The following is a 15,141-nucleotide window of genomic DNA, read 5'->3' on the forward strand; positions in this document are numbered from 1 at the left end:
ACTACGCACACCAGCATGCAACAGTCTGCATCTCTTCTCATCTTTCTTCTCCATTGAGAAACTCAAATTGCTCCAAAAACATTGCGTTTCGTATTCGCTTTTGTCCGTAAACCATCCATACCGTTCTTATGCAATGTACACATGCACATCTTGTCACACCCTAGTTTGCTATCATGAAGAGAAAAAAAAGCAGATTCCTCATCTCCCTATTACAGGACCTCAAAGATCCGCACTCTTGGGGTTGACGAGGTAGATGTCGGGCACCTTGGGTACTTGAGGGCTCTTCTGCAGAGCCAGTTTGATTGCTTCTCTCGTCTTGGCACTGTCTTTGTCGCCGCCCCCTCCAGTAAGCCTACGCATGCCGCTTCTGAACCGGCTCCTCGCATCTTGTGCTATAGGCTTAACCATATTGTCAAGATGAAACGTATTAGCCTTGTCGGTACTATTCGATCGGCCGGTGGCATATTCATCGTCGGAGAAGGTCTCATTCTGTTCATCCAAGGCAGTGGATGAAAGCGATGGGGAAATACGCTGGGGTTGGTTTGGCGCGGACGGCGAAGTTACAGAACGAGCATGGAGACCGCCTGGGCGTGAAGGATTGCCTGCCGGAGGAAAAGCAGCATTGGCAGGGCCGGCAAAGGAGCTGAAAGCACCTGGTGTCATGACACCAGGGTCCCGAGCCGGTGAAAGTTTTACGTCAGAAATGAATCCAGATTGGAATGATGTCACCGAAGCGTTACGCGTCAGGGACTTGTGCAAGATGGGCGCCGTCTGCTGGTCGTATAGATTTTCGCGCATGTCGTGAGCGTATGATCCATTTGCAGAACGTCCCAAAGATGAAAAGTTGGGCAAATCAGTTAGCGTCTCAGCATCATCATCGTCTTCGAAAAAGTCGTCGAGGCTGTCTAGTTTCATGACCAGCTCCCCGATGTGACTCTCACCACGGGTGTCTTCGGATGTCATGGTTGCAGTTCGGTGGTAATCGGACAATGGACTAAAAGGGAATTCCTCTTGGCGGAACTCCACCTTGGGTGTCTCCGTATGTGGCGCATGCAGTTCGCCAAAGTTGCCGCAAGTATAGAAAACAGCATGAACATTTGCTCTCGTCAACTGTGAATGCAGAGCAGGCATTGGAATCGACCATCCACTCTCTTCAGGAATACCATAAAGAGACTGCGTCTTTTCGAACTGTTTCTTGTACCCTCTGGTCGAATGAGAGCCTGCCATACTCATACGTATGTGCTGCTTGTCGAACGGTGCGAGCGTGCTGGTCATGTTGAGATTGATAACAAAGTCGAGGACCTTCAATGCCTGCGGGCAGTATGCGCTTTGCAAGAGTCGCAAGAGTGGTGAAAAGAGATCGGAACCCTTCAATGCCATGTCCGGTTTGCGCATGTCAATTTCCGGAAGCAGGAGACACAGGGCCTCCATTGTGTTGATCTTCATCCAGTCAATCTTGTTCATCAACAGACCAAGAAGGAAGACCAAGCAGCCAAACTCATGATCAGGAAAGAATGATGAACGTATTGCCAATATGGTCTGCGCAAGAAAATCCCTTTCATGACGATACCTTCCCATTGCAAAGGCAGTCAGGGCTTCCGTAAGTAGTGTATACTGATACTGCTGCTCAGCGACTTGGGCAAGCACTTCAGCAGTAGCTCTTGCATTACTGCTGTGTACGGAGGAATCAAACGAACGTAAAAACCTTGGCAAGTTTCCGAGGACGGTGTACATCAGTCGGCTGTCGTCGCCCACAATACGGCTGGAAGGCAAGACTACCAATCGCTCCAGGATCCGTAAAGAGCGATCCAGACATAGACTTGATCGGATGCCCTTGTACGTGAGCTGCGACAGGCCCTCAAACTTCCCTTCCCACTTTTCCGGGCAACTTTGTTCTAATATCCGGAGGACATCCTCGTTGCCCAGATCAAGCTTGTCCAGAAACCTGTCTAGCATGAGTAAGCTCTCCATGAACTCGCCCTCATGTATCGTGTCCAAGCAGGCACATGTCGTCCAAAAGAGCTGTGGATATTGGATGAGATCTTCTGGTGTCAGTGCCTCAATAATGGTTCTCAGTGTTGTGAGTATCTCCATCGAAAAGGTCTGAATGTCGCTTTCCTCGTCTGATATCGTGTTCGAAAGTCTTGCCAGCATATCAGAAAGCATCTGCTGATCGAGCGAACTCAGAATACAGCGGAAAAGCTGAAATGATCGACATGCAATGTGTCGAACAGGGCAGGAAGTTGCCCAGTTCAGTGCCACTCTTCCCCATGCTTCTCTTAACCCAGGGTAGGCAAAAGAAAAGAACCTCATCACCTCTCCGGAAACGTACTCCATTGGCTCAGGAACTTTTGTGGTTGAGTCGACCGCAGCTTTGCCGTTTTCGTCATCGTAACTCCACACAACCTTGCTATCGCGTTGTCGAATGCCCTCAACAAAGTCCTCGATAGACCTCTTGTCAATGCCCGGTGTGTCATCCTCAATCTTCGAAATGACAAGTTCGTGAATTAGATGCACAAGCATCTCGCGAGCCTGGTCCTGCACAACAGGTGTATAGTGATCCCAGAGGACTAGGACCACCTGCAGAAGCAGAGGAATGTGCTCTTTTGCAACCTCAACAGGAGACACCATCAGATCTACCAGCAAGATTAGACAAACCTGGCCCAAAGCGAAGCCCGACTATTGGAGGTTAGTGTTGTAATCATACAGGAATTGAGGTGGATACGGACCTGCTTGTTGCTGCTAGGCAAGACCTTTGTGAGATCGGCCAGGTATGGAAGATTCAGAGCATCAGGCGGCGGTGGCGAAGGTTCGCGTTTTTCGCTTACCATAGATCTGGGGTTGATCTGTAGCAGCAGAAACTCGACTACCTTCAGGCCAGCGGGTGTAGTAGACAAGTGGACGACAATCTGCTTGGAGTAATCGACATAGTTCTGCTCTCTTCTATCCAAGCAGAGGTTGATGACGAAGTTCAGGATCAACTGGACGTTGCCACCGTAAGGTCCGGTTGCCAGTGCTTGCCAGAGGGCTTGGATTTCATTATGCAGAACATTACCAGAAGTGAAAGTGATCTCAAAAAGGTTGACTAGCAGCATGTAGGAATTTGCCGTTGGTCCTCCATCCGGATTGACTTGCAGTTCGACTGATTGTACCCAGGGAAGCATAGCGGCGACCATGTTGCGTTTGTGATCTGGTTGAAGATCTTTGAAATAGTAGGAGAACTGCGAGAAGACCAGAAACGCGAGCTCAGCATGTTGCTTGGCCAGCCTACGTGACGTTTCGAACTGTGCAAGTTTGTACACAGCTACTGTCTTGTCCGAAATGCTGATGTCGAGGTCTTGTAGCTTGGAATTCTTTCCCTCACGTGCTTCGAGTGTTCGCAGCAACCGAGCAGACTTCATACGTATCTCGCTGTTCTCATGGCCCAGTGTATACAGGCCCGCACTGAGCACCTTCCAGAACGGCAAGGTGTAGTCTTCATGTTGTGTAAGAACTTGGGTGACAACTGAGAAATAGCTGTAGAGGGCTTTCCCAGAGGGAGCGAGGTAGCACATCTCGATTGCTTTATCCAGCAGAAATGGATGCTCGCGGTTGTGAAGAATCAGGTTTGAAAGCGCCCGGCGACCAATAGCGTGCGTCCGGTCACTAGGTGTCTCGAAGATACTTTGTATCCAAGAAAGAATGCGCATGACATCGAACTGTAGCAAAACCTTGCTATCGGTCGTAATACTGACCGGCCCACCACACAATGCAGCCATGGCGCTCAAAGCGGCGGTCCGAAGGTCCCGTTTCTCAATTTCAAGCGCTGCTGTCGCACTGCCCTTGTTGGCTGTGTCTAGTTCCCGGTCGAGAATGGTACGGCGCATCTGTTCCTCACGCTGCCGAACTTGATGTTGATTCGCAGAGTACCCGCACCAGTCTTCCATCAATGTAAAGGCAGCTTTTCGGGCCTGGAATGGCATCCAGTGCAGAGGGTCTGCTGTTTTGTTGATACCCACAAAAAGAACTTCCACTAGGCCACAGTAATGCGTGCGTAGCTTCTGATACCGTGCTTCGAGCTGAACTTCCGCGTCGCTGAGAAAGATCCTAAGGTCCTTGGTGTAGTTCATCAGGTTGTTGATGATCCACTCATCATTGTAGGCCTCAGGTGACTTTAGAAAATGTTGCGCTGTCAGCTTGTATACATGCGTAATCTCGGTTCGAAGATGGTCGGTTCGGTAGTTCATCGGCCGCGGGTTGCTGATGGTTCTGTTGTGGTTGCCCAGACGCATCTTGGCCTCCTCTGAGCAAGCTGCTACAATCCCTTGAAGGGACTCTAGTAGCGTGCGGTAGAGGTTGAGATTGACAGACCCAAGGCCGATGACAGCAGCATCTCGTATGGCGCCATTTTCCACGGAGAGGAATGGCAAGACCTTGGAAAACAGTTCTGTAGCAGTGTGCAATTTAGTCGTGCTCGTCTGTGAAGACTTGGAGCTCTTCCGTGAATGATGTCCCTGCGTGGCTGAAGTGGCTGTTGGACCCAAGCTGGTCAATGTGGTAAACGCAAAGATAAGGTAGAGTTTCCATTGCTCGACTACAATCTCCGGCGCCGTGGAAGCAAGGCGACCACTGGGTCTGTTACTGGCGGGCTCGTGGGGCGAGTATGGGGTTGAACGTTGGCCTTCAGCCAGGGAAGATAGAGTTCGATACATTTGAGATAGTCTTGCGCAAACAATGTCCCGAGTGAGCGTGACAGCAAAAGGACAAATCTCAAAACTGATTCGAACCAGGTTTGGAAAAATCTTGAACCATAAAGTGGAGTCGTAGGGTATATCACTACTACACAGCTCGACGAGTGTGCTCTGTACGTTGCTTTTGCGCATACCGCGTTGTAGGCGACTCCGCTCTGCTAAAGACAATGTGTCGTCACTAATATCAAGGACTCTCTGCGGGCTGCCCTCCATGACGCGAATGATCCTAGTGTTTGAGCCTCCAAGAGCTGTATCAAACTCGGTGATGAGGCGGAGTACGGTAACGGCATAAGAACGAACACGGCGGGAAGGTGAACACAAGAAGAAAATACCATGAGACTCGACCTCCTCGACATGAGCCCATACCGATGAAAGGTCAAGCTGAGCAGCGCGATTGCCAGAGCCATCATCTGGGGTGTCCAGTGCTGCTTTGCGTGTCTTTCGCTTGATTTCTTCGATCCATATCTGAAGCAGTTCGACATAGAGCTTCAATGTGTTCTCAATATGCCCGGGACCGAGCATGCCACCGTCAGACATTGTAGCATACCGGTCGTCGAAATTGAAGATGAATCGTGCAAACCCGATTGTAACTTGTTGAGCATGAGATTGTCGTGCTATAGACTTCAAGGACTGGGCCGATGATACTGCGATGCTTCCTTGAACATGCGCCGTTCCCGTGCATAAAAGATTGACGAGAGAGTTGAACGGGATGTGCGGGGACAAGCAACGAGGCAAAGCCTGGACGGCTACGTGTAGTAGATCATAAAACCCTTGCCGAGGATCTGTAGTGGTTAGGTTATCTTCGCGACGACCAAAGCTAAAAGCGTCCGCCATGGGTGTTTTTGGTGTCTGTACAGAGAACTTCTCGTCCAGAACGGCTTGTCCACCAAATGCATTATCGCAAATAATGGTGATCTCGCCCAAAATTTTACAAAATCGGACATAGTGCTCTTTCGCCACCTCGGTAAAACCGCTAAAGTCAACGGGACGCGAAAGACGCTCTTCCTTGAGCAGGCTAGACTTTATAGGCAGTGGTTGTAGAGGCCGCGGGCTACTGGGAAGCGCAGGTAGCTCGTTTGACAATGCATTGGGATCGTAATCAAACGTCAGTGGAAAAGGCGGCTGCTCAGTGTTCTCCAGGTCTGCCATGATGGCAAGGAATGAGCGAATTCCAATGACCATACGCTCGGGCTCGAGATTTTCGACGCGCAGTTCTCGATTTGACGTGAACATGTCCGAGTTGAGAAGGGGAAATACAATTGTCTTGAAGCAAAGGTCTTGGTACCTGTAGCCAATGATGCGCGTGAGCTGTATCAAAGGTTCCGCTATCACAGGTTCGGTGGAAAGATACGATCTTCTTCCAGGCTGGAACACCATCCGTATGATCTCGTCTAGTCGGCGCACAGCAACATTGGGAGCCTCGGTGCCTCGTCGGTATATGTAGGTCCACACGAGTCGACATATGCCACGAAGGGCAATAGGTCTAGTTGTGCGTTCCTTGAGCCGGGGCTGAGTCGACAGGGCCAGTGCGAGCCATTGGGAAAGAAATATGTCAGTAGGAGATGCACACAGGATCGCAGCCATGAGTGGGAAGGCTTCATGCCAATGTTTGGGTTTGCCGAGCAATATGGCAGCGCGCTGCTTCATAAGCTCGATCACGGCCTTCCACTTGGGTGTATTGAGCTCTACGGTCGCTTTCGAAGCGATGCGGAGTAGCAGTTCCCTCAGCACTTGGCAGTAAGCATACTTGACCGGCTGTCCATGGGCACTGGTAAAGAGCTTTGCCATTGAAAGCATGAAGTCGCACGTCCGGTCCCAGACCTCTTCGGGGTAAGACTCAACTTTCATGTGCCTTAGCGCGCGGATCAACAAGGCGCCTTTTGCCTCATGATCCCTGTTGTACTGGTTCTTTGCAGCTAAATGACTATCCACCATTTTCAAGTCGGCAATGAATTTCTCTTGCACTTGCTCGAAGATGAGTCCGCTCAGTACACCAAGCAGCTGGCTATAAATAGTCCAATTAGCGAGGTTGAGAGACGAGACATCCACCAAGTCTGGGTCTACCGTGCTGAGTTGGCCATAGAATAGACCCAGAAGGCGATCGGCCATCTCGAACGTGAGATTCTGAAGATCGGTCTGGGTCATGATCTCAATCAAGACACGACAGAGGATATATGTGGAGACGGTGGAGCGTTGCTCAGCCTGCGTCACGGTATGCTGTAGTGCAAGAATGTGCTCAGCGGGCGATGCTACCGAGGCCGGGGGCTGGCTGTCTGGCTGTTGCGTCGACTCGGTGTTTCGCCGGGATAGGGCGGGGTGGGGATGGGGTATTGGACTGGCTTGCCGTGCCTTGGATACATCAGTAAGGTCGTCGTCTCTCAAAAGTCAATTCGAGGGGGGGGGGGAGGGCCTACATTGAGCAGCTGGGTGCGCTGTTTGGACGCCTCCTCACTCTTTGCCTTGCGCCATAGCATTATGGTGTCGATTAGGGGCTTGGGCTTCTGGCGAGCAATATGACCCAGGGCGGCTATAAGCTGGTCAAAGGTTGGGTCTACCCCAGGACCGCAAACGCCTTCAACCTTTGCCTCGGGCTGACCTCTTTCTGTTGTACATTGGTTGATCTTGTGCTCAGCCTGGCTGATGAAGGAATTAAAGAGGTGGTGTAGGGCATATTCGCCCACTGTCTTGAGCTCATGGGGGTGCTGTGGGTGGCGGGATTGAGAGCGGTGGTGGTTATGGCCTTTGCGCGAGGATCTCGAACTGGGCGCCCGCTCAGGCTTGCGCAGGGGAGCATAGCCATCGGCATGGACTGGCTGGAGGGGAGGGCTTGCAAAGGGAATCCCGGAGCCAGGTTGCATGCCGTTTGCAGCAAAGGCATCGGCTATGGATTCTTGCGACATGACGGCTCCATCGATGGTGGCACCGGCGGCGGCGGCAATGATTTGGGGGCTCAGGGGACTTGTGGCGGGCGAGTTGACAAAGCTGGTGTTCCGCGAGTGCTGGATGCCGTGCACGATGGAGGTGTTGCGATTGTGGGCGTAAGAGCCCGAGGGCTTGCGTTCGAGTGTGGCCAGGGTGCGGTCGGGGCTCGAATTGCTACTTGCGCCTTTTACGGCGGGCGTCTGTGAGCGGGAGGTAATTGTTCGTGACGAGGCTGTCAGTGCCCTTCCACGCGTCTGGCTGGGCTCGCGTGAGGCCGACGAGGGGTGATGGTCTATATGGTGCGACACATTCCCAGCCGGTGGCCGGGCTTGCAAGAGAGGAAACGCTGCTGATTAACAGGCACAGGACGGGTCAGCACAAAGCAGTTGCAACAAAGCAGTAAAGTCGTCTCGACGACCATCTACGGCCGAGCATGGCACAGCAGAGGGCCGGCATAGTAGTCCAGAGGCGAGCCGTGTGGGGAGGGTGTTTCACGGTACCGTGTCCCGGGTTGGGGACGCCTAGAGAGTCACAGGGGGTGGACGGGGGGAGAAAGTTACTTACACATGGCGCCGACTTGCCGTGCAGCATCTTCCACGTCTGACGGAGGATCTTGCAGCCCGTCGCCAGAGGGTCACGACAACAAAGGCAGGGCGGGTGAGGGGGACGCGCTGGCTGTCATTGATGTCTTTTGGGGTCGAGGGAGTGGGTAGACCCTTGCCCTGTGCCTGACGGCTAGCCCATTTGGCGGCAACGATCATCAATGGCGCTCCGGCAGCGTCGCGGCTCTGGAGATCCATCCGGATTTAATGTGCAATCCCACGTGGAGGACCAATTTGGCCATGCAAGCACAAGCTTGGGACGCGGCCTCGAGAGGACAAGGGCCGGCACCGCGGCGTTGAAGTGCACGTGAGAGGCATCCTGCTCGGGTTGCAGGCCGTCATCGACTGCGTGCCTTGGCTGGGTACAGACAGAGGAGGACGAGAGGAGCGTCACGTGAATTGGCCGGACTAGAACTAGAACCTCGGGCTGGCTGGCTGGCTGGCTGGCTGGCTGGCTGACAGCCCCCTCCCTTACTACGTTGTAGCAGTAGTGGTACAAGTAAGTAGACTGAAGTGCTCCACGGGCAGTCTCGAACACGACTGGAAAGAGGTATACGTATGTGCGTACATATGTATGTATGTAAGTAAGTAAGGACTTACTCACTATGCGTATTACAGGAAATGAAACCTATCCACACTTAGATCCGTCCATTCTCCGAAGCACTAGCCCCATGAGGTCTATTACCGTGCACGCACAGGGAAATCGGCGGCTCGCTACTCTCCGTAATTAATAGCGGGTACGTGAGTGTATGTAAACGGACGAACCCGATCGAACCCGATCGAAGCCAGGCAAGTCTGCCATGGGAAGACGGTAGTTTGCCAAACTTGGGCAGTCGGGCTTAGTACTTAGTCGCACACTGGCATGTGAAATTGGCAAAAAATTGCTGCTTTGCTGCAGACAGCGGGTGATGACGCCAGCCCCGATTGGGTGCTTAGTAAACTGACGTATGTTGTTGGTATATGTACACTACGCCGACAGATGTCGACATGTATGCTACACGGTATTTTTAGAGCGGAAAGCCGTCGACTTGTCGCACTCACACTGCATGTTGCCCAGCTGGATCACTCGAGTGGCCGAGAAGCACAATCTTCGGAGATGATTGATGTCAACAAAAAACCAGGCTTGTTGTCCAATGACTTGGCTGCCGCCGGGGGTGGTGAGCTTGCCACTAGGACTATAACAGCCAAGCAGCTAATCAGGTCAGATGCTTATTTGCAGTAAGTAGGTAGTGTGAGTGGTAGGCATAGACGTGTACGTGCTAGTAGCTACCTATGTGTGTACGTAAGCAGCTAAGTGTCCAATACCTAGTACGTGTGTACGGGCCAGGCAAGTTTGGCGGCAAGCAGTGCTCGCACGCGTATAGTACTACTACTGTGTACGTATCGACATACGTAGTAAACGCCGGTCAAGGCGGGCCCAGGGCTGCCCTGTTCTGGCGGAGCAGCATTTCGACTTGCACTTTCGTCCGCGCCGACTGTCGGGCTTGCGGACAGTGACCGATCGTCTGGCGTGAGCGTTGGTCGGCATTGCTCGACCGGCGGCCTCTTCACTAATGCGGCCAGCAGGCAGGCAGGGAGGGCTTCGCCTTCGGGAAACCCAGGGCTCCATAGCCGGTGGTGGCAGATGGCAGCCAGTCTGGGACGGGACGAATCGGCTCCGGCTCTTGTCTGTGACGGCACTATCTGGCCCTAACGATCGCCTCGTCAGCAGGACACTGCACAGCACAAAACGCGCGCAGACCCCTAGCCAGAGGGGAAGAAAAAAAAGGTATTACATCCCACGCTCCTCCGTGTGCTGGTGTAAGTGTCACACATTGCCTGGCGAATACCAGGTTGCAGAAGACTGTGTTTGAGTCCCAGGCCCCGACAGCCGCTGCCCATGCTCCAGGGCCGCTGCAACGTTGCCTGTACATAAATACTACTGCCCTCTCGCTTGCCCGCCTTCGGTTGCCGAGTGAGAGATAACATTGTCAGCGCTGCCCCTCCGCCCTCGTTTCTCTCGTGCCTCCTGCTAACGCCTCTCCCAGCACCATGGCCCAACTCGATACCCTCGACATTGCCGTGCTGGCCGTCCTGCTCGTCGGCACCGTCGCCTACTTCACAAAGGGCACCTACTGGGCCGTCTCCGCCAACCCATACGGCAGCTCTCTGGCCTCGGCCAATGGCGCAGACAAAGCGGGCAAGTCCCGCAACTTCATTGAGAAGATGAACGAGACGGACAAGAACTGCATTGTCTTCTACGGCAGCCAAACGGGCACCGCCGAGGACTATGCCTCGCGTATCGCCAAGGAGGGCCAGTCACGATTCGGTCTCAAGACCATGGTTGCCGATCTCGAGGAATACGACTTTGAGAATCTCGATACTTTCCCCGAAGACAAGCTTGCCGTCTTCGTCCTGGCCACCTACGGCGAGGGCGAGCCCACAGACAACGCCGTCGAGTTTTACGAGTTTATCAGTTCCGAGGACATCACCTTTTCCGAGGGCGGCGGCATCAACGACAAGCCTCTCGGCAAACTCAAGTACGTCACATTCGGTCTCGGCAACAACACATACGAACACTACAATGTCATGGTCCGCAGAGTCGACGAGTTCTTGACAAAGCTTGGTGCTACCCGCCTGGGCTCGGCTGGTGAGGGTGACGATGGTGCTGGTACCATGGAAGAGGATTTCCTCGCATGGAAGGAACCCATGTGGGCTGCCGTTGCCGAAAACCTGGGCTTGGAAGAGCGCGAAGCCTTGTACGAGCCCGTCTTCGAGGTCACCGAGAAGCCAGAACTCTCCCCCGAAGACGACACCGTCTTCCTCGGCGAGCCCAACAAGAACCACCTCGAGGGAAACCAAAAGGGCCCCTTCAACGCCAACAACCCCTACATTGCCCCTATTGTCGAATCCCACGAGCTCTTCTCTGACCCTAACCGAAACTGTCTGCACATGGAAATCAGTATCGCTGGCTCCAACCTGTCCTACACCACTGGTGATCACATCGCCATCTGGCCTACTAACGCTGGCAAGGAAGTCGATCGCTTGTTCAAGGTTCTCGGAAAGGAAGATAAGCGTCATACCGTCATTGCCGTCAAAGGTCTCGACCCCACTGCAAAGGTTCCCTTCCCTTCGCCGACCACCTACGATGCCGCTATCCGCTACCACATTGAAATCAACGCTGCTGTGTCTCGTCAACTCGTCTCAGTCATTGCCCAGTTTGCTCCCAACGACGACATCAAGGCTGAAATCACAAAGCTTGGTGGCGACAGGGATTATTTCAAAGAGCAAGTCACCGATCGCAACCTCAACCTAGGACAACTCCTCGAGATTACCGGAAAGGGCGCCATTTGGGACAAGATCCCCTTTTCCTTCCTCTTTGAGACCATGGTCAAGATTCAGCCCCGCTACTACTCAATCTCCTCATCCTCGTTGGTACAGAAAGACAAGATCTCCATCACTGCCGTCGTCGAGTCCATCGAGAAGCCAGGCGCGCCATATGCTCTCAAAGGTGTCACTACCAACTATCTGCTTGCCCTTAAACAGAAGCAGCACGGAGACCCCAACCCAGATCCCCATGGCCTCAACTACGCTATTACCGGTCCCCGCAACAAGTACGATGGTATTCACGTCCCAGTGCATGTCCGCCACTCCAACTTCAAGCTTCCCTCGGATCCCTCAAAGCCCATCATCATGGTTGGCCCTGGTACCGGTGTCGCGCCTTTCCGTGGCTTTATCCAAGAGCGAGCTGCGCAAGCCAAGGCTGGCCAGAACGTTGGCAAGACTGTTTTGTTCTTTGGATGCAGGAAACAAGCAGAAGACTTCATGTATGCTGACGAGTGGAAGGTAAGTTCACGTTACTCTTTCTTGACGGTTGCCCTCTTACTAACTTGGCGTGCAGCAATACCAACAAGACCTCGGCGACAAATTCGAAATGCACACAGCCTTCTCTCGAGATGGACCCCAGAAGGTCTACGTGCAGCACAAGATTGAAGAGAATGGCGAGGTCCTCAACCAGCTGCTCGAGCAAAAGGCTTACTTTTATGTCTGCGGTGATGCCGCACACATGGCCCGTGAGGTAAACACCCTGCTCGGCAAGATCATCTCCAAGTACCGAAACGTGTCTGAGACCAAGGGTGAGGAGATTGTAAAGGCCATGAGGGCATCAAATCAGTACCAGGAAGATGTCTGGTCATGAGAGGCGAGACTGGAAATAAAAGGGCGTCTGGGGACACGGCTTCTAGAACATGCATTTTCACGGTTAGATCTGGAGTGGACGGCGGCGTTTGATCTAACAACAACATTTGGTCTTGGGCCCTTTTGGGTTTGGATTTGTCGCGCAATAAGTTCATTTAATGCTGTTGGAACGCGTACTTTGGCATAGCCTGCGATGCGAAGACGTCGTTTGATAGATAATGACGCCTGTACTCTGTATCTTATCTCGCTCTGGCTAGGGTTGATGTAGGTGCTGTATCAGAATAAGGATATTGAACTCTGCACAGTTTCATGTAGTGGCGTTCTGCTGTGAAATGGACAAGTTCCGCTAGGCGTGACTGCTGGTACTGACTGGTCCTGCTCATGTAGTGACTTGTGTTGGTGTTGCTCCCCCTTAACCTCATCTCTTCCACCAACTTCCATTACTATGCATACATACACGCCAAGCCGGGACTAGCTGTTCACTTTGGCCCTCGTGGTTCTCAGCAACGACTGCGCCGCGATAATCATCTATGCACTGCTCTGGGCACAAGGCCTAGAGGCGGCCCCCAACATTTTACTTTGCGTGCCAGGATTGTCGCGTGGCAGGCCCCAATTGCTCAAAGTTGCAGGCATATATAGTCATATAGGCCACAACCCTCAGGTCTGCGACAGGACATTACACAACAGTCCCGGTTAAGTGTCATTTTCTGTATCTACCTGACCGCGCATTGCATCCACAGTGACTTTCTTGACTGTAGGTCGGCGTGAGCCAGTCACTCCCCGCCACCGCCTGAGCATCTGCGGGGCAACTACTCAACATCATCCTGAACGCAGTGAGTCGAGGCTCCATGGAATCCCTTTTACATGTCATGGCTTGATCGTTTCTGCGTGTTGTACGGCGCTGTAGATGCGACTGGGAAGGGCTTGGTCAGCCTCATTGTCGTTTTTTTTTTACGATCGTGGTAGCGAGGAGATCCAGAATCCAGGTATGAGGTTGGACCGAGTAACATTGTTGAAGTCATGACGGACCAAGGCTGAAGCAGCTCTCTACGAACTGGAATAAGCCATTGCATGGACGCATGCGTGCCATGAACATGCGACATCCAACGGCCGCACGACATGTAAAATTCTCTTGAACAGTCCTTACAGGCAGGCATGGCGTGGACAACTGACGAATGACGGTACCTTGAAGCGCCACTCTTACAGGGTTCCCTGGACTCCCTGGTTCCTTTGCTACTTGCTGGGCAGCAGTCAGTCGACTCTGACTCTGCGATATCGGCATGGGGCCACTACACGAGCATGGATGTTTTAACAGCCGGACGACGATTCGGATAGTTGCGCAGCAGCCTATGCGACACGGTAATCGGTTCGGTAGCGCCCATGCACCACGCGAGGAAGCGGACAAGTCTCCGTTTGTCAAGCTCGTATCACTTGAGTAGAAAAGATGGCTTCAGGTATCCACTTCCCGAGGACTTGAGAGGGGCACGTATACAATCTTAGTCAGTATATGATCTCTTGCTCTGGCTGCACTTCAAGCCTTTCATGTACTGATCAAAATTCGATAGCCTCTCTCGTCTTTACTCCGAGGCACGCGTTGCACGCAAAGTGTGGGCTTGTTGGTCTTGTTTCTTGAGAAAATGACGTTGGGTGCACTGTTCGAATGAGCTGGGTAGACCCAAACCTGTGGATCCGCCCTTGCATTTGCATTACCGTCGCCGATAGCAGAAAACCGTCGGGTACCGAATATATTTAGAGGAAGGGAGCTGGTGACTCTCAATCTGGTGTCCCATAGGCTCTCATCACTCGAAGGCGCTTCCTCAACGGTATCGTGTGGGTCTCCACGCATCCGCTTTGAGCTCTTGATCCACATCTTCACAGACGGCGCTGGCTGCACGGCGCCGGCTCGTCGCGCGGGTTACAAGCGTGCTGCACATGCACCGGCCGGGACGCTGTCACAGGTGGAAAACAAGCTGGCAAGATGATATGAAAGGAGGAGCGCTCTGTTTGTGTAGCATAACCAACACGATGCTTGCTGATAAGTTCTCAAACAAGAACCATACACGTCTAAGAACATGGGAGACAGGTCTTTGCGCGATTCCGAGGGCTAGAGGGAGTGTACAAGTCACAAAACGACAGGTCAAATCCGTACCAGGTAGGGAGGTACGACGGATCTCGAGCGATGGAAAAGAGATGTATTGGTAGCGTTCAAATATCCAGTGGCCAGCAACGAAGCCTTGCGGTTGTGATTCTGTTGCAGCGCTTCTCAGCCCTGCTGCAAGGCCGGTGTGGCTGCATTTACCGTTATATTCTGGGGGAAACTTGGCTGCTGCAGGAGGGGACGCCATGTCGTCTGTCTGCTACACACGGGGAGGTGACGGCTGCGCCCGTGGGATGCACGCAAGATACACAACGGCTGATACCACATACTTTTACGGCTTTCGTGCTGCTCTCACGAGGCCAAATGTATCGTCATGCACAGCTCCACGACGTAACGCCCTCATGTGATATATTAGACCAACATTCCGCCGTAGTGAAGAAGATGGAACAGAAGACCGCACATTTCATGACCGCCAAATTTTGACATTGATACTTGCAATAGCTTTTCCAACAGTATTCCCTAAGGCATTTGCCGGAACGACATCTAAACGGAACTCGCCGCCACCGAAACGCAGGTGCCCTCGTCGTTGCTGTATACGTGGATATCTTGGTGA

The 15,141-nt window shown here is 52.8% G+C and overlaps 3 protein-coding genes across 3 annotated transcripts; 1 reads left to right on the top strand and 2 right to left on the bottom strand.

Moving 5' to 3' along the window:
- Positions 1–219: 219 nt before the first annotated feature.
- On the bottom strand, positions 220–8,108 carry COCMIDRAFT_5346 (uncharacterized protein; the record flags this gene model as incomplete). Its single annotated transcript, XM_007689827.1, has 4 exons — positions 220–2,679; positions 2,730–7,079; positions 7,145–7,998; positions 8,078–8,108. The coding sequence occupies 4 exons, from the start codon at positions 8,106–8,108 to the stop codon at positions 220–222; spliced, it is 7,695 nt and encodes a 2,564-aa protein (XP_007688017.1).
- Positions 8,109–8,387: 279 nt separating this feature from the next.
- On the bottom strand, positions 8,388–8,879 carry COCMIDRAFT_95486 (uncharacterized protein; the record flags this gene model as incomplete). Its single annotated transcript, XM_007689855.1, has 1 exon — positions 8,388–8,879. A coding segment is annotated over one exon (492 nt), but the record flags the coding sequence as incomplete, so codon positions are not given.
- Positions 8,880–10,285: 1,406 nt separating this feature from the next.
- On the top strand, positions 10,286–12,431 carry COCMIDRAFT_95489 (uncharacterized protein; the record flags this gene model as incomplete). The annotated part of the gene is made up of 2 exons (XM_007689856.1): positions 10,286–12,079; positions 12,135–12,431. 2 exons carry the CDS (start codon positions 10,286–10,288, stop codon positions 12,429–12,431), a joined length of 2,091 nt encoding a protein of 696 aa, XP_007688046.1.
- Positions 12,432–15,141: the final 2,710 nt, after the last annotated feature.

Source organism: Bipolaris oryzae, assembly GCF_000523455.1.
Source record: "Bipolaris oryzae ATCC 44560 unplaced genomic scaffold scaffold_66, whole genome shotgun sequence".
In the NCBI taxonomy this organism is placed as follows: domain Eukaryota; kingdom Fungi; phylum Ascomycota; class Dothideomycetes; order Pleosporales; family Pleosporaceae; genus Bipolaris; species Bipolaris oryzae.